This window comes from Chionomys nivalis, chromosome 11 (genome assembly GCF_950005125.1).
Source record: "Chionomys nivalis chromosome 11, mChiNiv1.1, whole genome shotgun sequence".
In the NCBI taxonomy this organism is placed as follows: domain Eukaryota; kingdom Metazoa; phylum Chordata; class Mammalia; order Rodentia; family Cricetidae; genus Chionomys; species Chionomys nivalis.
Window position 1 is genome coordinate 35158713 of NC_080096.1, and position 24285 is coordinate 35182997.

A 24285-nucleotide genomic window follows, 5' to 3' on the forward strand; every position below is an offset into this window, starting at 1 on the left:
TCTTGGGTATCTATGGGCCCAGGTTTGAGGCGGCTGCTCTGAAAATAACCAAACCATTCACCCCTTTGCATCAGTCACACATCCCTAAAACACTGGTCTATTGTGCACTCTGCTTGGAGACTGGTGAGAGTTTTCACATGTGATGAGACTACTACTCTGTGCAGGGAAGTACCTGCCCCTGGAGATCTGAGCCCAGTAGCCCACCAACAGTGGGGAAAGGAGGCAGGACATACATAGCCACCCAGGACATAGCTTAAAAGATGCTGGGAGTTCAGGAAGAAGCAAGTGAGGGGGAGAGAGGACAGATCATCAGAGACACTCTAACCAGAGCCTACCATTGTTGCTGGTGATAGGGTATTATCTTGAGTACAGCAAAGGTGTAGCCTGGAAAGGAAAGAAAAACAAAAAACAAAAACAGAGGGGAGAGGAGGGAGCAGTGTTTCTCTATGTTGATCTTGGGGTGTTTCTCTAGGCCACTGCCTGGAAAGTGCAGGGACTCCCCAGGACCTGTTTGTTTCTCTTCTTCCCCCACCTCTGTCCACACTCCAGAGCTCTGAGTGCCATCAATGTGAGTGATGGCGGGCTAATCGTGTGTACTTGGGTCTGTGGAGGGCCCCTTGTCTCTCTCTGAGGACTCTCCAGCAAAGACAAGAGCAGGACAAAGGCTCCCCTCCCCCTGGCCTGGGACTGCCCTCATTAGCATCATGGGAGCCTGCCAGCAGGCTCCAGGCTTCCTGCAGCTCAGCGCAGCGCAGCCAGGCAACTGGACAGGCCAGCGCCTTTGGCACAGCCCCAACCCGGCAGATGTGGACCCTGAAGAGCCTACAGCCAACCCGAATACCCCTACCCAAACACCCCAAAAAAAGCAAAGCAAGCAGCCACTGCCTTGTCCTGCCTGCTGTCTGCCTGCACAGGATCTCTGTCTGCATTGTCACACCCGCGGCCAACGCCAAGAGAGGGGGAGAAGCATAGAGTCCCCAAAAGGAGACACCTGTCTCCAGGAGCTAAACACCGGAGACTGTAACGTTACTTCTGTCTAGACTTGCGGGGCACAATCGCAGCAGCACGACTAGGCAGTCTAAATGTTGAGACCGCAGCTTTAGGGCAGTGGCAGACAATAGAACGGACTGCTGGCGCGCTAGCCATGCAAGTACCCCGCAGTTCTCAGTGTGGTAAGGCAGGTAACCACCGCAGAGCTACAAAGTCCCAGAAGGGGTCCTCAGAGATATTGGCTGGGGGCTTGGGGATGGGAGTGCCTGTAGCTATCTGGATCCCACCTATTCAGGGGTAACAGAGTGTGGGGGGTGAGAGTGATGGGCAAGCCTGATAGCCCATTGAATGCGTGGCGCCCAGGGAATTGCTAGAGAGAGGGGCGGGAGCGCTGAGAAACAAGCCTGCCTTAGCCTGTGTGGGAACAGTAAGGGGGCAGAAGGCCCAGCCCCCTGAGATCCCCCGAAGCCTGGGACCCAGGAGCACCGAAGGTCCCAGGCTGCAGCTGGGTGAGCCATGAGCTGGGAAGGGCTGAGGGCCCTGAGCTGCCAGGGCTCAGCTGGCCAGGTTGTCACAGGCATTGGGTGGGAAAAGGTTTTCTAGCCTGGTCCCATAGCTCTCTGTAGATCTCAGAAGGGCAAGGGTCTTGGAAGACTTTGTCACAGGGTGGCAAAGGGGTGGGCAGGGGTAGTTGATATCATTGTCAGACTACCATCTGCATAATGGAAATTGAGTGAGGACACAAGGGGTCTCCCCCAAATCTGGGAACTCATGAAATAACCTGCACACGCATCTCCCAATTAAACAGGGCCACCCTCTGACTTCCCCTCAGAGGACTCTGTGGTAATCATAGCACCATCCAGGGCAGATTTGCTGTGGGATGAGAGGCTGGCTCTGAGCAGCTTCTCTCTGGCCCATTTGACCTCTGTGACCTCTGTAAAATGGAAACACATTTCCCTGTCCTGGATCCTTGAGAGGATATGCAGCCTTCTGAGCATGCTCCTTCTGAGAAGAACTTCTGTCCTCTTTCTGATCTCCCGAGCCTTGAGGTCTGTGCTAAAACCTATTCTTCCCAGGCAGCTCACTCTGCCCCGTCAGCACCTTGGTGTAACTGTCCCATGGGGACAGACATGTCTACAGAATAGCAGTGCTGGGCAGTGTGTTAGAATCAAGAAAGAGCAGCTGGGTCCTACCTAGCTATGAACCACAACAACCAACATGGCACGATCCATAACCCTAAGGGTGTAATAAGGACACTCACACCTTGGCAGGAACCAACAATTCCCTAATTGGAATTAAGGCCTACTTAACAAGCAGAAACCTATACCTGGTACTGGAACCCCAGCCGACTACTCAGGGCTAGTGAAGTCACAGACCTTGTGGGAGAGCCTACACCTGCTACTTCACTGAACCAAATAACCCCCAACCACATTCTAAATATTTATCCCTTTACCCACAGATAAGTGAGATCTCACCCTTCATCAAGGAAAACTCTCTTTGCAACAGACAGAAATCACTATAGAAAACCACAATCGATCAAAATGCAGAGTTGTGAGCTGAGTCCCAAATGACACATCTACAACATCTACAACACTAATCCTGCACTAAAGGCTCCTAGATCACTGCATAAGAAGGGGGGAAAAAAACTGACAAAGCCGAGAAGCTGGGTCTGAGATTGTGTCTCCTAGAAAGGTCAGAGAAGCTGAATCCATGAAATCTCAACAATGTGGCTGCGTAACAAGGCCTAAACAAGTCCACCACCAATCAACATGCTAAGATGGCTGGAGGAAAGCTCAAAGGGCCTCAACCCTAGACAGGAAACTAAAGGGCAACTCAAGGATGCTGAGAACAAGAGTCTTTCCCAGGAATTAGCACACCCGCTGACATCCAATACCAAAAGACCAAACACATACATACAAATAACATTTCATGACCCAAGCAGGTGGTATTCATATATTTAGAAATGTGTGTGTATGATAACACATATATGTTTAATAACAACTGAAAAGAGACCATGATTTTGAAAAAGAACAAAGGAGGGGGTACAAGAGAGGAGTTGGAGGGAGGAGAAGGAAGGGAAGAATGATGTAGCTATATTATACTCTCAGAAAAAGTTTAAAAATTCTAATAAAAAAAAAATCTCCTTGGAGGTTTGTTCCAGAGGATTCTAGGCTCTAGTTCTAAGTTCCAAGTTCCAGGGTTCTGCAATCATATCCTTCTCACAGTCACACCCAGGACTCCATGACAACAGAAAGCTCACCTCAGCCTTATGTCCAGCAGGCCATCATGCTATGCTAAGGATGCTGTAGCTCTCTGACTCCCTACCTGTGTCCATGCCTGCAGCTGACCTCCACTGTGGTTACCTACAAAGTCCCCAAAGCCTGTTCTGACCACCCTCTGATCTGCTCCCAACCCTCACTATGGCTCCCATCACTCTCAGGGAAGCTCAGATTTCTGGTGACTAGACCCCAAGGCTTCTCCAGCCCAACACTTAAAACATATACCCACCAACCAAGCCACAGTCTCCAAAGCACATCACATTCTTCCCAGTGCTGCGTCTTTATTCATACCCGCTACCCAATTTCCATTCCTCTCTGTACCCTTGATAAATTCCTACTTATCTCTCCAGAGCTAGCATTCTCTGAGAAACTTCCCATGACTACTAAGTAAGCTTGCTCTTCTCCTGGTTGGCCTCTAGGAGAGTCCTTAATGCATGACTTCAACTACCCGACTGATCTGTGTGCCCAGCATGGCCTGGTTCAGCAGAGGAGACAATAAGTGATCAGTAACCCAATGGATGAAGGTCTAAAGCTTTACTGGTCAAAAACCAGTATCTGCACATGGTCTTTTACAATTCATTCAAATTAAACACCATTGTTTACAATGTGTAATTGTAAACAAACTCAGTTCCTTGGTATGTCAGTCATCCTTCAAATACTGAATAGATACATGTGTTTAATAGCTGTTGTATTGGACAGGGCAGGTCTGAAAGTTTTCCATCAGCTTTGGAAGTCCTAAGGACAGCCCTGGCCTGAAGAGGTGGTCACTCAATGGACCTAGTGTTGAGTTCCAGCTCAGCCTACCTCCTACTCCGTGTCCCTTGTTGTGATGGCTATTCTTGGTTGTCAGCTTGACTATATTTGTAATGAACTATAATCCAGTAACAAAGGGCAAACCTGTGATCTGGGTCATTGAGGATGGAAGACACCATGCCTTTGATAATGGTTCTTGAGGTTGGAAGACACAGGCTTTTGATCCAGATCTTGAAGGATCTTTAATCTGGGTCACACTTTAATCTGGGTCACACCTTCTGGAAACCTATAAAGGACAATGGAAGAAGGAAAGCTTCCTGTTTGTTTGTCCTGCCTTTCCAGCACACCCATTCTTCCCCTGACATTGGAGCCTACTTCTTCAGGATCCCAGCACACACAGAAGACCAGCTGAGACACCCGTGGGACTGAGAAACTACTAAATTCACAGCCAGCCATTGTTGCCCTGGTTATACTGCAGCCTATAAGTCATTCCAGAGAGATGAGAGAAATAGAGAGGAGAGAGAGAGAGAGAGAGAGAGAGAGAGAGAGAGAGAGAGAGAGAGAGAGAGAGAGAGAGAGATGCATTCCATAAATTCTGTGACTCTAGGGAACCCTGATTAAGACACTTGTCTCTCTGAATTTCACTTTCTATTTTTGTAGCTTGAACCAAACACTGTACAAGGTCATGCCAAGCCAGCATTTGACAGGACTTTTTGATTGATTCTACCACCCTTTGCACTGAATCATACGCGCGTGGACTTGGGAAGCCAGCCATTGGACAGATGGAGCCCTGCTGAGCGACCCATCTACCTACCCTTAGACTCCAGCAGCTGCAGGGCAGGAAATAACCAGCATCTAAAGCTTGACCAGCAAGCCTCTCCAGAAGGCCCGCCCTGCAGAAGATGTGGTCAAGGCTGTCTCTCCATAGGCAAACAGTTCTGCATGTGCCTGAAGACCCAAGTTCATCCCCACTGGTCTCAGATAGATGCCTAGGGAATGGCTTAGGGGGAAAGGAGCTACAGAGGCGGGTTGACAGAGCAGGGGAGGACTAGAGAGGGGAGAGTCAGAATCCCCTCTCCTCCCCCACTATCAGCACAGCAGTCCTCCCCCACTTCCTCTCTTCGAACTGATCACATCCTGTTATTGTGTGGAGGGAAAAGACCAGGAGCTGGGGAGGGGCAGAGCTCAGACCAGACCAAGCGCTCAAGGAGAGAGCGAGGAGGGTCAAAGGCACCTCACATCCCACTGAAGTGAGTAACCCCAGGAGCACGCCTCACCCTAGGTAGCTTGGGCAAGAGCACAGAACCCAGGAGAATGCCCACATTTCTGGACCAGCCTGCTCTAATACCCGGGACAGGAAGTGGAACTCCCTCCCAGATACCTTCCAACCTTCCCCTCAGACACGCTAGCTAGCTCAGGGTCCCTGTTATCAAAGTTAGGCTGCCCATACCGCTCAGCCCCTCCCATTGCACTTGCCTCTGGGGTTCTTTCCTGCTCCCACTTTACCTCCATTTAGCCCCTGAACTGAAGTGGGTGGTCCTCGCTGACTACCCAGCCTTACCTGGCAAGGGACAGGCCCACTAAAAGTCCTGCTGCTGAGGAGTGGTTAACATTGCTGTACACACATACCCTTCCCCTCTTCTCTTCTGCTAGGACAGCCCCACCCTAGTCCCATTTCGAAAACAAAAACAGAAACAAAAACAAAAACAATGTTTTCTATACATCTTTCTATATAATCTTTCTTAATAAGACACAGACACTTTGCGTATATTATTTCAGAGTCTCATGACAGTCTTGGAGAAGAGTGCTAACACCCGTATTTAACAGACAAACCAAACCTCAGGGTGATAAAGTGACTGACCCGAGAACCTCTCCTTGCGTGACTCCTCAGTTGTACTGAACACGGCTGGCTAGTTCCTCCACCCCAAATACCATTCTTTCTTCCCTACCCTCCTCCTTTCTTTCCTTTCATGACAGTCTCTTCAATATGCTACTCAAGTCTGTGAGTCTAAGATCTACTTTTTCTCCCCACCCCAAGGTCAAATCTCACACTGTTCTTGCCCTGGGCCAGGGAAAGACATATCTGAGGGGCTTCCAGATAGGCTGGGTCAGATCTTGACACATCTGAGGGGCTTCCTGATAGGCTGGGTCAGATCCTGACACTGAATCCTACCCTCTCCCTCTAGGAGAGATGGATAGAAGCCAAGAAGGCAAGAGCTGCCTGCGGAGACTAGAGACAGACAGGGTGGGAATTAACTGTGAAGCCATTGAATTTCCTGTTGGGGGCAGTCTGAGCTAGTGCCCACCTCTCTAGATTTGGGGATAAGTACTCAGGTCCAAAGAGGAAGAAAGAAAAAGACTTTTCAGAGTCTCTTAGCCCACGTAACAGGTGGAGAGACACGATCCTGTCCTTAGGATAACACTGTCCCTGAATGGAAAACATGGTACCCTAGGGCCTTCCCGAACTATCCCTGTTTTGCTCCTTACCTCTCCTTTTGCTTTGGTTTTTGAGGCTGTCTCATGTAGCCCAGGCTGGCCTGAAACTCACTGTGGGTTAGTTAGTACTAATCGCTTTCTAACTGTTGAACCATAGTTGTGTGTGTTTGGACATTCACTGTGTCCCTTCTAGAATGTAACCTGCAGTGGCCAGCATTCGTGTTTGTTTTGTTCAGTGCTGAACCCTCACCAACAGAACAGTATCCGCTCAGAGCCAGGTGTTCAGCAATTGCTTATTAAAAGAGAAAACCGAAGCTACACTTAGTTGGAGATGTCCACCCTATAGACTTCCAAAGGATCAACCGTTTGTGTGCAATGGCCTCCCCAAGAACCACAATCTCAGTCTCAAATTCCATTCATGAAACCCTCAAATTCCATTCATGAAACCTCAGCACCTACATGGCCACTCAGAACTGTCTGTAACTCCAATTCCAGGGCATTCACGCCCTCTTCTGGCCACTGTGAGCACTGCACACATCTATGTGTGTGTGTGTGTGTGTGTGTGTGTATGTGTGTAATATATATGTCTGAGTCATCAGGAAACCTGAGGACACCAGTGGTGGGTAACGTTTTCCTTTGTCTGTCCTAAGCCCTTGCTGGGAACAATGGCCCCAACGAGGGAAACTGATCTAACCGGAAAGAGAAAGTTAACCCAACAGAGAGGTCTATCTGCAAACTGCCAACACAAGGACAGGGAACTGAAGCCCCATGAAGTTGCAGGAGAAAAAAAGGGCGCCCCCCCTCCAATCCCTGAGTGTAGCCTCCTTCCTCTCCACAGGCTTATTCTGAGAGTAGGAGCTGGATCCCGCTTCCTAAGAGGAGTGGAGTCTAGCCTTGCCAGGCTTTTCCTTTTAAAGTCCCCACTCTCAGGCTCTGGGGTGCCACGTGCAAGCACAAAGTCCCGGTCCCTTTGTAAAACTTTTATTTAGAAATATTCCCCATATAACCTTATATATATACACACACCATCATCACCACACTGGGATTTTTTTGTTTTGTGTTCCCCCCAATAAAGAGTCACACGCCCACAGTGTTGGCCTCTAGGCTGTACAAACATGAAGGTACCCGGAGCAGTTACTCCTCTTCTGCAGAGAAATGCAGAGACCAACACAGTTCATCACATACAGTACAACACTGACGGAAAGTGCTGGGCCTGCCCACAGACATGGCGTGCTATGTACACAGGCTGGGGCAAGCCTTCTGCAGAGGGTCATGTACCACTGGGATCCCAAGTATGGCTAGACCCACCCAAAAGGCCAAAATAGCTGTCAGCTCACTACAGTTGCTGTGCCCTTTGCTTTTGTTTCTGGAAGAAGGATAAAGGTTGTACCATCGTGTTTACTTGCCACCACAAATAAACATGAATTATTTTTGAAAGACAGGATTCTCCCTGGTCCTTACGTTCATTGTTTTCCTCAAATGTTTCTCGTGCTTACATTTTCCCCTCTTGTACAGATATTATTCTTGGGACCTTGCCGTTTCTTCAAGGGTGAGGAGGGGGCAAAGGGAGAAAGATATGGGGTATTGAAGATGAAAACAGAATTCAGGATTTTCCTTAGATCTTACAAAGACCAAACTCCTGGCCCTCCGTTCTAGCCCTGTAGGAAGTACAGCAGCCTGGAGCACTCGTATCCCCAGTCTCTCTCCCTTTCTCACGTCTATCTCTTGCCTTGCAATCAGGGAGAAATTAAGATTAGTCTAGAGAAATGAGGATCTGAATAGCTCAAGGGAGAGTCTTTATAAGCTAAATTACTCAAATCAACTGCCCAGGGCCTGAACGCTGGCTGGAACTCACTGCAGGGTCAGCGCTAAGGGTAATGAAGCTTTTGTGTCTGTGCTGGGTATTGAACCCAGAACCTCATGTGTGCTGCTCATCCACAGCTCTTCACCCTTAGTGCACAACAGAGCTCTTTATGGACCCCACTGCCTGCTGCATCCATTCCAGCAATGCTACAAAGCGGAGAAAAGGAGCCGTAGCTTAAGCTCCCAACAAATGTGTGATCTCTCTCAAAATATTCACCTCCAGATCAACATTTTTCATTCCCAAGTCATCATTCCACTGAGAAGAAAACACAGCCCTCAAGCTCAGGACAGTTGTTTTCACATGGGTCAGACTCCTTGTCCTAACTCCCAAGCAATGGGAAGAAACCAACCTTAGTGTTCACGGCAATATGTGACAGCTGAGTGTGGTATGAGACAATTCCAGTGCCTGACCATATTGTCCCTATGCCTGGGGAATCTCAGGACTTAACAGGAAGAGGAGGGGAGCAAGATCCATCTTTGTCTGCCTAAGTCTGTACTCGGGCACCGTAATGGTACTGAAACTCGAACAGAAAAGTGATGGGCTCTTACATTACATGATGGGGCCTTTGGATACTTTCTCTCTGGCTCAACTGCAAAACCTGGGAGAGAAAGACGAGAGAGAGAGAGAGAGAGAGAGAGAGAGAGAGAGAGAGAGAACTCTAGGTGACACTGGTACAATGACAGATACACAGGATTCTGTGCAGTTTGTTCCATGGGCTTGAACTTCATTACAGACGGGCCTAGCTTTAAGAAAACTCAGTCTCACCACCAGGACTGATTCAGGAAAGAAACAATGGGGCAGTTGTCCATACTACAAAAGGATTCTCCACTTTACAAAATGACTTGCAGGGGTTATTTCTTTAAAAGATGAAGAAGGATTTGCTTTACAAAAATTTCATGTACAGCTTTTAGAGGGGCACTCACATTGCATTAAACCAACCTGCCATGCACACACATGGGGCCTGCAATTGTGTGACAGGAGCGTATTTAAAGTTGGGCCGAGCAAATTTGCATGCTAAGGTCTCAAGTCAGGGCCTCACCTCTGACTGGACTCCATGCCCTAGCAGCTTGGCCCAGAGTTTCCACCAACAACCGATTAGGCAGAATCCCAAATGGAGTATTTATGGGACATTTTGTACTCCATTTGGAAGTCCAAACCCTCAGCCAACAGACATCTTGCAACAGGAAGCTTCCCGAGGAAAGCCCATGGGCTGTATAACCCAAGCACCAACATGCAATGCATCAGTACACTGTCATTGTGATGTGCAGGAGATGAAACCCAATGCCCCAAACACTCTTGCTTTTCATCCTAATGTCACCCTCCCTTTCTGTGCCTGCACACAGCCCAAGAGAGCACGCTCCAGGCTGCTGACCAATCCTCACAGCTGCAGGATAGGAAGGCAAGTCTCAGTAGGGAGAAAGCAGAGCTCTGATGCCCCAGAGCAAGAAGGGCTGTTGGGTTTTTCCGGCCCAGCTAGTTGAGATCAGGCTGTCTGTTCACTGGTCAACTTTTCCAACCAGGCCCTGAAGAAGGCACCTCAAGGCTTGACTCTCGGGAGCAGCTGGCAAGCTGGGTGGATCAACACGGACCTGGGTGAAGATGGGGCTCAAGAAGTGGGCAGCTCTTGGGTACCTATATATTTGAACAGAAGCTGCCACAAAAGCCACCCCAGCCAGCTCGGGATGGGCTAAAGGCAAGGCAGAGGCTGCTGGATGCCTCAGGTAATGGGTAACAACCCCGGATCTCGTCCAAAACAAGGCTCACAAACTCTAGACCAAAAACTGTGACACTTGAGCCTCTAAGTGGGAAGTCCTGGGGACTGGAAAGGGAGAAGACTGTGCCATCTTCAGATAAAGTACCTACTGCTTCACTTCATTTTCCTCTTGTTTCCAGGCAGGAAACAGAAACACCAGCTCAGGGTCAGTTGGGACTTCCCAAAGTTCAGACTATAAGGGAAGTTCATCAAGTACATTGCCTGCTTCTCATCCCACCTGCCCTAAAGCCAAGCAATGCAGGGGCCTAATGAGCCCTGACTGCTGGCCCTGGGCAGCCCCAGACGCATCACCGGGGGCCAGCCCCATCGGTGGCAGGCAGCAGGGCAGGGTGGAGGCTGTGGGCAGTGTGCTTGGGTGTTGGTTCCTCTGTATAACTGTCCGGGCTGGCTGCTCCATCCAGAGAGCTCCCACAGCTGGAGTTGGGGGAAAGCACGCCCTGGAGAAGGTCTTCAGGGGGCATGCCACCCCCTGCCCCACCCCCACCAGCTCCCACCACAGGGTCCTTGCCCGGCTTAGCACGCTGAGTGCCTTCCTCCTCCTGGTCATTGAGCAGCTTGGCCAGGAAATTTATGTACTTCATGGCAAGGCGCAGGATCTCATTCTTGCTGAGCTTCTTGTCTGGTGGGTGGGTGGGGATGAGCTTTCGGAGCTCAGCAAATGCCCCATTCACATTCTGCTGTCGCCATCTCTCCCGGCTGTTGGTGAAGATGCGCCGCACTACTTTGGTGTGAGGACCTGAAGATGGAAGGACGTGGTTATAAGCAGGCAGAGACCTTCAAAGGGCTCCTCTACCGAGAAACTAATCCTAGGAGTCCAGCTGACACACGATCTCTGAGATCTACATCCCTCCAGCTCTAGCTAACTAGCCTCATAGCCCCTTCCTCCCTACCACCTTCCACAAACAATGTGTGTCTGTCTGTACTGGGTGCCTCCTATGGGCTCTACAGCATTTAATATTTCTTTTTTGTTTTATTTTGATTTTTTTTTTTTGAGACAGGATCTCATTATGTAGTCCTTGCTGTTCTGGAACTCGTTCTGTAGACCAGGCTAGCCTCAAACTTACAGAGATCCACCTGCCTCTGTATCCCACATGCTGGAAACAAAGGCATATTCCACCATGCCCAGCTAGACAAGGACCGTATTTCAGTCACTTAAGTCAAGAAGCCTTAGAAAAAAAAAAAAGACTGAAGCTAGACTATCTGGGTTCAATTCCTGGCCAGAACTCACTGCCTCAACTTCCTCATCTGCACATCGGGAACATTGCTGGTAATTTAGGTGACAGATGTTGTCCATGGCTGTAGCATCACACAGGTAAAGCCCCTACAATCTTCACTAAGTGAGATATAACTCTTAATATCTACTATCTGTTCGCCAGGTTTTCGCTAACAACCAGCACCATGGTAGGCAGTAAATAAGGGGGAATAAGACACGCAGGGCCTGTACCCTTGTAGCGTTTACATGATAATGCAGATGGGAGGTGAAGAATAAGGAACAAACAAAAACACACCAAAAGGCAGACTGGCAAGTAAATGGTGTAAAGAAGCTACTGAATTTAGCTAAAGGAGCTAACAATGCATTTATTTTAAAAACAAAACAAACTTCAGACTGAAGCAAAGCCATCCAGATACAGGGAGGGAAGCAGAGTGGATCTCTGAGCAGAAGGAATGACACGTGCAAAGGCACCAAGGCAGAAACGTGGTGGGTGCCAGCCTGGCTGGAGTAAGGCATAAGAGAAGAGGAGGCAGGGTCCATCGCTCATAAGTCTCTGCAGTAAGAAGGGCACACATCAGTTCTAGGGTGACAGAAGCACCAAGTGCGGGCTTAGCATATGTCTCCTAAGCAGCCTGTCACAGCGGCAGAAAGGAGGAGCGGAAGGGAAAGGAAAGACGTCTAGGCCCCCAACTCCAGGAAAGGAACTGAAGACAAGCATGCACAGCCCTGCCTGAGCTCAGCAAAGGCTTCTAAGGATGCCTCTGGACCCAGTAATCATTACCACACTGATGCTAAGACTGTCGGATAGTGGACACCACTGCACATGTGCGCAACACCCAAGGTGTGCAGAGCACTGTGCCAAGTATTCAAGCATGACCTGGGAGTCTCAGAGCAGGGGAAACACAAGAGGTCAGTGTGGTAGCAGTCTTCCCTGCTGCCACAAAGCCACAGGCCCTAGCAACCTTCAGGATGTTTGCTGTACAGAAAGGACAGCCCCGCCTGAGGATCCTACTTATCCTCTTTCAGTAACCACTAGGTCCAGGGCTCAGATTGGAAACTTGGGGAGGTGGGGAAGGGAGGGATATGGACATCTGAATCCACTGATCACTTTATGGCTGAGGATGGAGGCAGCGCTCAGGCTAGGACTTACCTGACCAAGTAGATGCCTAATATTCGATGGTCCTTTTCTCTCCTTTGCATGCACCTGTATCCACACTCTATGTTTTCCCTAGAAGTTTCCACAGCCCTTGCCTTGCCTGCAGTTCCCTGAAGCCTTTTAAGGGTCAAATACAGATTGGGAAAAACACCACAAACCTTCAGGGAAGACCTGTACTGAACTGCCTCAGAAAAGCAATTTAGTGCCCCCAGACCTCTAGACCAAAGAGTGTTCTCCCAGTTGTGACAAAGGAGGACCAGTCCTTTATATCACGGCTAATGCTCGTGAGCTGGTGCAAGCTCCTAGGTGGACAGGGGGCATTATAATCCTTGTCACAGTTAGAGCCAAACAGACTCTAGAGGGTAAGGAAGAATCCAGAGCATATTCCAAAGCTTAAGGCCAATGCTATCATTATGGTTCAGGCCTCAACCCCATGGCTTTGAGTGGGATGCTTTCCCTCTCTGAGACTCAATTTCTTCATCTGTGAAATTGAAGCAAAATTAAATGCATGGATCTGTGTTGAGAATTACACAAAGACCTAGCATTCAAAAACAAAGTTTGATACATGCAATAGGTGTCCAACGCATGGCAGTAATGAGAGCTGTCACTACTCACTTCATACCCTTAGGGTGACAGAGGACTGCTAGCAATGAGCTGGTGCTGGGAGTCAAGCTGGGGATGAGACACACCGAACTCCTATGCTGAGGAGATCCCAGTGCTGAACACAACCTCACTGTCTCCTGGTAGCTTTTCTGACAGGCAGAGAAGGAGGAGTCAGGAGCACCTATGTGGCGTCAGAACCTGTAAGGTTCTCACTCATCTAGAAGCACCTGTCAGTCACCTTTCCTTTTTGTATGTCTGTATCCTGGGTTATCCTGGGTTCTGGTGTCTTCTGTATTGTCAGACTCGAGCCTTTTCCTTTCTAGAAGCTCAAGTTCTACCACACACACCTTCTACAGGCTCGGAGCCTCCATGCCAGCTCTCCTCCAGCCTCAGCACACTTCCTACAGGGGCCCTAGACAGACAGCAGCACTAACCCCACCATTGTCCTGAGTCTCTCAGTCCACTTTCCTGCCCTGGTAACATCAGGCCAACATTGAGAGGACTGGGTAGGTCTCCACATCTCCCTTCACCCAGGACAAAGAGGACTCAGAGTTCCCAACGGGCTGAGTCCCCCTGGATATATGTCATGACACCACAAGCCACTCTTGGTCTCAGCCCAGAATGTGGAAGAGACAAAGTGATCCCGCAATAGACAGACCTGGGAAGAAAATCTTAAAAGGAACAACTCCAGCGGGAGACTCCAAAGTGGATTTGAGATGCAGTTCAGGGACTTCCTGCGAGTTAAGGAACTGGAGTTGGGGGACATGAAGGGTTTCTACCCTCCCTGGATCCTTACCAAACTGTAGGGATCAAGCCTAGAATGGGAACTACATGTGGCTGACTCTACGGATCTGGTTTAAGTGCCAGTCCTAACTCAGGTCTAGGGTTCTGGTGGTTTGGGTGGGCTTCTCGCCTCTGTGAGATGTCTGTATTGTCCCCCACGCTCCTCATTGCAGATGTTTCTAACCAGAGCGAGGGATGGGCGTAGACTCACCATCAGTAATCTCCATCTCATATGGGGAGGGCCTCCTCTTCACCCGGTTGTTGTTGGTAAACATGGGGAAGGCATCCGGTTCCCCGAAGAACCCACTGTGGAAAGAACAGGTGGATAACAATGAGATTGAAGACAAAAAGGCCCCAACCAACAATCACGTAATCCCGGCAAACACCTTTGCTCAGGCAGACACGGCTGGAGTGATGATAGGCAACTCCAATACCACACAGCTCTCACTGGCAGTGTCTCTTGCAACCAACCTCACTCCACCACCGCTCCCCATCCCTCCTGGATGGAGCACAGACTGAAAACACTGGCTCGCTAACTCGCCCACCACGGTGCTCCTCTGCAGCTTTGCCGAGCCTTCTCCTAGAATTCCTTCCTCTGTCTGCCTTTCATCTGCCCTCACCACAGCGGTCCAGCAAGGAAGCCGGCATTCTAGCACCAACTACACCCAGTGGCCCCAACAACGCAGGTAAGTGGCAGAAGGGTTAGGCGCGGATGACAGTGCTGCTCACCGCATCCTAGCAGAGGGTGAGAAGAGCTGCTCTCAGCAACAGCCCGAAGATCCTTCGCTGCAGAAGGCAAAGACACCCTTTGCATCAAACCTCACCTCTGCGGCAGAGGGGCATTCAACACGTTGGCCTGGAACTCCTACTCTAGGAATCCCTCCTACCTAACACGGTTCTCAGCAGCCTCCACTGCTTCCCACACCCACCCACACACCTGCACCCTCAAAGGAGCAGGCGGGCATCCCGGGTTTCGCCACAACTGTACGCTCCCTGAAGTCCCGATCAGTCCTGTTTGCCAGTTGGTCTCACTGGAGCCCCTTTCCCACTAGTGCCAAGATTGGGGGACTCTAGCCACTACGCCCCTTCGTCTGGGAGTTTTTAACTACCTCCCTTCTCCCAGAGCTCGGCCTGGACCCGCAACGCAGCAGGGCACCAGACAGCTCACCTGCCGAGCGAGGCCAGCGGCTGGCTGAGGCTGTAGAGCAGCGCTCGGCCAGGGCCGGCGGGGGCTGCCAGCGCGGGAGGGCTCAGTTGCACCATGCGGCCGTCTCCAGGCAGCTCTGCCGGGGCAGAGGCGGGCGCGGGCGCCGGGGCGGGTCCCGGAGGTCTGCACAGCTCGGTGGTGGGTACTCGCTGGCGAGCTTCGGCTACTACCGCGTCGCGGCTCTTTAAGTCCCTCACGGCCCCGCCCCCACTGGCGGGGCCGCCCCCCGCGCTACTGCGTGCGCCTAGCTCGATGACCGGGGGCTCCGCCGGGGCTGCGCGGCTCGTCTCCTTGGCGACGCCGTTGAGCAGGACGAGGTGCGGGGGGGCCATGCGGGCCTCGGCCGCGTCCTGTCCCTCTAGCTGCGGGTCACTGCGTGCCGCCTCGCTCGGCGGCCGCTCTGTCATCCTGTAACCGAGTAAGGGGAAGAGAGGAGATCAGGCACTGAGACGTGAAAGAGAAAACTCAGCTCCACGTGGACACACACCCCCAACCTGGTGGCGTGAAGGGCCCGAGGGCCTGGAAATGGAGAGAGATGGTGATGTCTCTAGATTGGGAGAAGAGGTTTGGGAGAGCCGGGGAGGCACAGGGTCCAAGGGTAGGAACAGAGCTGGAGAAAGATGGCAGAAACATTGGAAGAAAAGGAATGCAGCCAGCGAAACAAAATCGAAGGGAAAGGAGGAAGGAAATGTACGGAGAAGAGAAAGAAAGATCACCCAGTCCCTCCTTCTTAGGCCGCAGGGGAAGGGGAGGGAACAAATCCCCCGAGCGAACAAGCGAGCGTATCCTTCCCGCCCCCCTTTTGGTTTTGGCGGGGAATCTTTCCGGCCCCGAGCAAGGTGCTTTAGGGACCTCTCCCAATCTACTGCCACACACATACACCACACATAATACACCCAGAAGCATTATGGTGGTGAAGTAGGGTGTGGAGGCTACAAGAACTGGGCTCTGCTCAGCTACAGATGTCAGAAGTATTCCAGAAAAGCCAGCGACCTTCCCCCAGTATTCTCCCTGTACAGCGTTGCCTTCCTGTATAAACCCTGGAACCCAGAAACTTCCCAAGTTCTAACCATACCTCCGAGATGAGCACAGCCACTCATTTCCCAACAGTGTGAGGGCTCTTGTATTACCTAGCTTCAGCAAGAGCCCAGATACAAAATCTGTAAGGCTCAGGATCAAAGTTGCAGGGTACTTGTGAACTGCTTTCATTTTGAAAATAAAAATGCTATAAACTCATCAGATGTGGTGGCACATGCCTATAGCCCCAGCAATGAGAAGCATGCTAAAGAATCCTGACTTTGAGGTTAGCCTAGGCTACACATGATCCTATCTCCTCAATATGTACATTTATGGATGTATGTGCATATATACATATACAGACACCACCTTGGCAGGCTTTATAAATAGTTCAAACTAAGATTTCTGCTCCCAGAATTAGATAATTGGGTTATTTTATTTCGTTTTGATTTTTGTTACATTTACTTATTTGTGTTAGAGGGTGCACATGCCACAACCACTAATGTGGACCTCAGAGGACAATTTTCAGGAGCCTGTTCTCTCACCTAGTGGGTCCTGGGGATCACAAGTTGTTAGACTTGACAGCAATGCCCTAACCCACTGAGTCACCTTACTGGCCCAAACTGGGTATTTTAAGAGAAAATAATACAAAACTGTCCAAGTCAGTTCCAAACAAGAATCCATCTAATTGCTGGTTGCAGACATGGAGCTCCCATTTGACCACTGCAATAATGCTCTGGACCAGAGTTATCATGGAAACTGATCCCTCCTAATAAGGAAAGGAAACTGAACCTTCTTCAGCCTCCTCCAAAACTTAGGGAATGCATTCAGACTACACAAGCTGTTTTTGGTAGTTCAGTCTGGAAATAACAAAATTCCCCAAGACTATTACACACAAGTTGCAAAGCCAGTATGGCCCTGTGATGCTTCATTGAAATTGAGTTCACAATTACAGTGGAGACAAAAGGGCTATATACAGAGAATACCACAACCACCGGAAATGAACCAGAAATATAGTAGCCACTCTGGCTTCCCTCCCTACTGGTGAAGTACACCAGAAATAAACCAGCCCCTGGTGAAATAGACAAGCCAGGGGTGCTGGGCCCCTACCTCACTGCCACCACCATCTGTGTGCTTTCAGTGACCAAAGCTTTAGTCCCACCTTCTAATGAAAAATATTATGCTATGCACTGCACTGAGCCCAGTGTCCCTCTGACACATTTATAACTCCCTGATTAATTCTGCTGCAATGACAGAAGCTGATTCCCAACGGTCAAAAGGAACACATATTCCAGATAAGTTGACCCTGAGCTCCAATGCCTCACCAGATGATAAAAGTATCCCTACCTTCAAGGTTTCCAGTAGAATCCTCCATGCTCAGCTCTTGGCTGGGCCTTAGGAAAACCTAGCCCACTCCTAAGACCAGGAGCACCCTCAGTAGCCATAGCTGAGAGGTTACCATTGAATGGCTTTTATGCATTTGTTTTTATTAAGGGAGGATGGAAAGGGAGGCGGTCAGGACTGGACCAGCGCTAGCCTGGAGCAGTCCACCATTGCTGCTCTTTGTGCTTCAGAGAGTCAGGCTGCATCTGGGCATCTTCACCTCCCAGTTGCCCCAGTGCCAGCTGCATGTGACAATACGTGCCTGAACAAGGGGAAGGAATAGCTCCTTCTAGGGCCAGCATTGCATCCTCTCCAGCAACTTCTAATACCCCAAATCCTAGCTGGGGATTTTTTATTTACTTTTTTTTTTTTTTTAAGAAATAGCCGCTGCCGCCTTAGACTTGGCTTCCCATCCCTCCATCCGCACTCATATGCACAAGACACAGTAGAGAAACACAAAGCCTGCACCACAACCAAACATCCCAGTGAACAACGCACTACCTCTGCCACCACGGGAGTAGAGATGTGTTCCCCACAGCTTGCTAGGCCTCAGGCCTTAGCCAGGATAGCCTTGGCCTTTTTCCGGCCTGAGCTCCAAGCACAGGCCGCGCCACCCGGATGTAGCGACAACAAAGTTACAGGTCTTATGAAATGTGCACGGAACCGGGACCATGGGAGCGGCCTGGAGGACATAATCCAACCAGCTGGTTTTATCCGAGGCCGGAAAAAGGAAAGAACCTTGCTGGAGACCTGAGGCAGCTAGTGGTGGTCAGATCTCCGGTTCTCAGTCTAGGTTAGTTCCCTCCCTCCCCCGCCAATCTTCTCTCAATTCTGAGCCTCTCCCACCCCAGTTCCCAACCCCGAACACAGTTTCCACAGACATTGCCCCCACCCCAAGACTCCCGCCCGCAACTCACCTGGGGCATATTTAGAGAGACCGGCCCTTCTGGTTAGGGCCTCTACTCCTCCACTGGAGAGGGGTCGAGGTAGGAACCCGGATCTGTGTTTTCCCGGCTCTTGTTGAGAGGCCAACAGTTACTTAGCTAGAGGTGAGGTCCTGCGCGGTCTGCCGCGCCCAAAGCGAGTTTCCAGGAAAGATGGGGGTGGAGAAAAAGAGGGAGGGCGAGAGAGAAAATGGGGGGTCAATGGCTGGGAATTACCTCGTGTACCCCGCCAGCCCAAAGAATAGCAAACGTCTTTCCGCCTTCAACTTGCAGGTGTTTGGAGCCCCCCTCCCCCAAACACGTCCCGATTTAAAAAAAAAAAAAAAAAAAAAAGAACCCTACACCTGACCAATCAGGAATAACTATTTAGTCCAACAACAACAGCCTCTCCAGGCAGGCTGCCCAGAGCATTTTCTAACCCTCTAACGGATCTGTCTGATTCAGTGTGGCCGAATTTGTTTTCTAAGCATGGACTCGTCTATGCGGTTTGTTCGGCAAACTGAGCCCAGGCTCCTGCTGCCGACCCAGCGTGAAGGTGTAATTCCCTCTGTGACGCGGGGTTGGGGGGCGGGGAGGACGTGATGGAAAAGACTCTTCAGACCCTGGTCGCAGGGTCAGAACCTGAGAGTTTCCAGACATGACCCCCATCTACCAACCTTCTGTCCCGAAGGAAGGCAGAACCTGCTTCCAAATGCCCTATTTCCCTGTTAGGGTTGGAGGGGAGAGGATTGTAACTAGTCTAGTTGGGTCCCTTGTTTTCTTTCTACTGGCGGAATGGCGGATATAAAGGAGGGTATTTCTACATCGGTTCCTCCGCTACCTTTATATAATAATTTTCGATATTTTTCGGGGTTTTAATTGGCAGAAGATGGGAGAAACGCTTATGTTTTGTATCGATAAACAAGGCAAAAAGGAAGAGGGTCAAACGAAAACCCGATGCCACTTCCTAGTGAGATAACTGGATTTGGTGTGCTTTTATGTCCGTTCCCTCCCTCCCGTAAATTCTTTTTTTTTTTTTTTAAATTGTTTTGCTTAAGTCGTCCACCAAATGGCACGTCGAAGTCTTGTGTTAATTGCGAAGGCTTCTCTCTGCTGCGGCTTTGGCGGAAGTGCAGAACTATCTCTTCCCTGGGTATCAACTCGGTGGGTGCGAGAGGTTTTCTTTCTCCTTTCTAATCCAAAGGAAGGAGGGGAGGAGAGAAGGGGGAGTCCACCCATTCCCGGTGTTACTTGAGGTTACTGTTTGCTTTATGGCTGAATCTCCGTTCTGAGCAGCTCTCCATTTTCTTTCCCTACCCCAAACCTGGCAACTTGGAAAACAGAGCTAGGGAGGGGCGACGGTGGGACTGCTTTGTTCACCATCCAAAGCAGCTGAAGGGACGAGCTGGCGAGCTTTTTGTTCGATTGTTTTCATTAAAAGGGGGTGTTAATAGTGATGGTGGTGATGACAAAGGTATTATCACAGTACAGAAGAAAACGCAATCATTTCTTGTCCAGCTAAGGTGGCACTGACGCGGTCCTTCCAACGAAAGCAGACTCTGAGGGCAGCCACCCGCTCACCAGGGATCTGACCCTGCCAGAATGGGGCAGGGACTGTGGAAAATGTCCCCCGGGGTGATCCCGAGGACCCCCCACCCCTAGCACCAGACCTGGAAAGTGAGTCAGTCCATTGTCCTTCCCGGCCTCTCCCCCAACCGCTGCGGACGCACCCGCGAAACTGACCAGAAATAGGCGAAACACGGGCTCTGCGGGCGGTAAGACGCTGGCCTCGGCGAGCGCAGTTCAGCTTCCAGCGTGGAAGACACCCCCCTCAACCAGCGGACCCCCCAACACCAAGACACAGACGGCCTCCGGACAAAGCTGCCTCTCACTGGGCTCTGTCCGCCCACCCGAGCCAATACTGGCTCCCGAATACATCATAATTTGGAATAAAATGTGAAATCCCGCTCCCCGCCCCCATGCCGACGCCCCCACCAGCGCCAGGATCTCTCGCTCGCCCTACCCCCACTCCCGCCCCCAGCGATTTGCAAACGCACCTCTAAAGGACACAGGCACAGGACTCTCGGTGGACAGGACCACACATGGTCCAGCCCCAGAGGAGGGAAGCAAAGGAGCACAAGCTTGCTCTGTCCCACAAGCCGGAGCAGGCAGACCCGCACACTGTCCAACATGACACAGCGACATCAGTCACACGCAATCGCACACAGTCACACAACCTAAGAGGGTGGGGATCACACCCGCGCGAGGCACAACGAAGCCAGCCGAACACTTTGTCCAAGGCCACACACCGCGACACAAGGACCGACCTTGTTGAGGAAAGAAAAGGGGTAATTTACATACAACGAATAAAACGCAGAAGGGCCAAGGAGGGTCAGAATCCCCACACTTAAATAGTGACGGCTTCACACCACCCGCACACGACCTATCGCCAAAAGTCCACGCGGGGTGCAGCCACCGCGGCCCGCCCGCTCACGCACGCACTCTCAACCCGGCCGCCCGCACACACAGCCCAGAAGCAATGGAAGCCGCCAGAGCCTGGCTCTTTTCTGTCTATTGCGCAAAGGGAAAGGGGGAAGGAAGGAAGAGAGTCTCCCCGGCGGGAGGGGCGGCGGAGGGGCGGCGTGGAAAGTGCCCCCCCCCCCCGCGGGAAGAGCCTGGGGAGAGGGAGCCCAGGCTTCAGTGCGCACGGAGAAGGAGTGTAAAAACGGACGGCAATTCCGCGGGAGGCGGCTGTCGCCTGCCCCCCGGGAAGAAGGCCGGGTTGCTCGGGTTTTTGCGTCCTGGGGTGCGCGCGTGGCCATGTTGGGCCGCCCCCGCCCGCGCCCAGCCGCGCGCTCTAATCCCGCTCCCGCCCGCGGCCTCGTTAGCACCGGCCGTGTGCGCCGCGGAGATAAGGCGCCGCCGCGGGCCCGCCCGCCCCGATAAGCGCCTCGGCCATTATGGGCCAAATGATTCATTTTAATTTGGCAATTTCTCCGGAGGCAGCGGGGACGGGTTGCGGCGCTGGACTGGCCCAGGAATGAGCAGCGGAGGGCTGAGCGTGCACGCTGGGACCTGACCGGTTCAGCCCCATTTTCCACCCCAGACCTCTTGGGATTCCCGCTCCCCACAAACTCGTTTCTCCGCCTTCCAGATGCTCCTTCAGCGGCTTTGGCCACTGCTTTAGACTCTTAAGACCACCGTGACTCCCCAACCATCACCTCCAACCTTTGCTTCTTCATTCATTCGTTCTCCAGTGTCCTCGAAACCAAATACCTACGGTCTGTTTCTCTTATTACTATACCGCACCCCCAGCTCCTAGCTGATGGTCAGCGTGGCCCCTGACCACTCTAAACTGGAGTTGCTTAAATCCAAGCTCTATGGGAGACAGAAAGAAATATCAATAAAGAGACAAAATGTCCCTTTGGCTTGGTTTCAGGATGAAAGCAGAACCCACGAAGTCCCCCTCCCATCCCCCTCTGCGCCGCCCTGTTGCTTAACACAATCTTTAATCTTGGTACTGAAGCAGAGTATCTCTACAGATACTATTTAGTTTTCTATAAACATGCTTAAGGACAGGAGAGACATCGGAGGTTGAGGACTTGCCCTTCCTGTGCAACGCCAAGAATTGGATTCCCAGCACTAGCACTACAAAAATAAAAATAAGTACATAAATTAGTGAACTCTAATTTGGCTCTTTTCTTTTTCTTTTGGTTTTTGTTTTTCAAAACAGGGTTTCTCTATATAGCCCTAGCTGTCCTAGAACTCACTCTGTAGGCCAGGCTGTCTTTCAACACAGGGATCTGTTTGCTTTTTTCTTTAGTGTGCTGGGGTTAAATGCATGCGCCACCAGGACCCAACTTTTATACAATTAGATATCATTTTGGCATCTTCAAACAGAACAAAGTGTGCTTCAGTGATACTCCCTCCCCTTCAGCGAAGTCACCCCCTAAATCGGTACTTTTCTTACGGGTGAGAAAACGGACCAGGGGGAGCAGGTGGCAAGGCCATGCCAAAGTAACTCAAAGTTTGATTTTTAGTCAGTGGCAGAAGCTCAGGTTGTTGTAGGAACTCAGTGGGCTGAAGAGTTTCTGGCTTCATCTTTTCATAAGTGTGGAAACTGGATTCTGTACAGGAGGTAAAGACTAAAGAATCAGAAGTTTAAGGTCATCCCCAACAACTAATGGAATCCTGTGCCAGTTCGGGCTACATGAGATCCTATTTCAAAAAATAAATAAATAATAAATAAATAAAGCAAGCAAGCAGAGACTAATGTTGGTTGTGGAGGTGCACACCTTTAACCCCAGCAATTGGGAGGCAGAGGCAGGTGGGTATCTATGAGTTGGAGGACAGACTGGTTTACATCTAGAGCTCCAGATCAGCCACATTCATAAGGAGATCCTGCCTTGAGGAGGAGAAACAAAGGAAAACAAGTGTAAGAGCCACTTAGGCAGGAGCAAAGTGAAACAGTATCTTCTAATCATAAAAGGACCATGGCACTGATGAACTCACAGCTGTGGCTGCCTGTACAAGATCAAGTCAGATTCTAGCACGGAGAGGGGAGGGGCTCAGGAAGTCCCACCCCTAACTGAAGAGCTATAGACAACTGATGACTTCTGGAGGACTCATTTTTAAGGGTTTGACCCCTGTACATAGACCATCCTCTAGTGGATGGCCCCACACCCATGAGTTAATAACCGTCATAAGTTGGTCTCTGAATTTTTTTAAAAAAATATGTGTATGAGTATTTTGCCTGTATGAATGTCTCTGTACTGTGTCCAGAGACTGGAAGAGGCATCCCTGGAATAGAAGTTAAAAGTATTTGTAAGTCAACCTGTAGACACTGGTAATCAAATCCGAGTCTCTGGAAGAGCAGCCAGTGATAAAAAGAGCACTGGGATGTGAGGAGATAGGGGAGTAGTGGGGGGGTGAATATGCTCAACACATATTTTAAGAAATTCTCAAAGAATAAAAGACGCATGCACACCTTTAATCCTAGCACTCACAGAGGCAGGCGAATCTCTGAGTTCCGGACCAACCTATATGTGGCGTTTCAAAGCAGCCAAAATTACATTGAGGGACCCTATCTCAAACAGACCTAAATAAAGCCAGGCAGTGGTACAAGACTTTAATCCCAGCACTCGGGAAGCAGAGGCAGTCAGGTCTCTGTAGACCAGTTTAGTCTATACAGAGAGTTCCAGGATACCAAATTACAGAGAAATCCTATCTGTGGGAGGGGGAAGTCTAACTAAATAAATAATAAAAATACATTTTTAAATTACAAAGATATATATATATATATCATGATAAAATAATTTCAAAAGCGGGTGGCTGGGAGCTAATGTAACATCATTTGCACTTGTCTGGTTGTCATACAGAAATTAAGGGCATTAAAGGAAATTAAAGGGCAGAGATATGTGACTTGGCCAAACTTATAGCTATTGAAAAGCCATCATCTAAACTCTGTCGGCCAATTCCCAATTCATAGCCTGACTCAGCACACCAGACTGCAGACTGCATTGACCTTCCAGTAGCTTTCAATGTAAAAGCTCCTAGTCTGGACTGAGACTCAATCTAGGGCTGGTCTCAGGTGCAGCCCCCACCCCCACCCCGTCTGAGTTCTGTCCCTCCTAGATTTCAGGACCAATACATGAAATGGAGTGTAGCTCAGTACACTTGTCCTTGCTTCCTGTTCCTAGGTCCTCTAATGAGAGTTCATGTGCTGTGTATGTACAGGCAACTTCCATGGAATCCCCTAGAAATCTCTCCTGTCCTGAGAAAAATATCGGTTCCTCCCCCACCCATCCCCCACAAAGCCCTTGCATGTGCTTGACTGCTGGGTTTAGAAGGTGAACAGGTTTATGAGATTGAACCCATTCTGCCTGGGCTGTAGGACAAGTCACT

The 24285-nt window shown here is 50.3% G+C and overlaps 1 protein-coding gene across 2 annotated transcripts; it reads right to left on the bottom strand.

Moving 5' to 3' along the window:
- Nucleotides 1-7448: 7448 nt before the first annotated feature.
- Nucleotides 7449-20882, bottom strand: Tal1 (TAL bHLH transcription factor 1, erythroid differentiation factor). Of its 2 annotated transcripts, none has more exons than XM_057785619.1 (5): nt 20439-20882; nt 18376-18524; nt 15020-15466; nt 14063-14157; nt 7449-10832 (listed from the first exon to the last, which is right to left on the bottom strand). In XM_057785619.1, the coding sequence occupies exons 3-5, from the start codon at nt 15463-15465 to the stop codon at nt 10384-10386; spliced, it is 990 nt and encodes a 329-aa protein (XP_057641602.1). In that variant the 5' UTR covers nt 15466; nt 18376-18524; nt 20439-20882; the 3' UTR covers nt 7449-10383. The 2 variants fall into 2 exon arrangements, with proteins under 2 accessions (XP_057641602.1, XP_057641603.1); XM_057785620.1 differs by lacking the exon at nt 20439-20882 and adding an exon at nt 20125-20255.
- Between the last annotated feature and the right edge of the window lie 3403 nt (nt 20883-24285).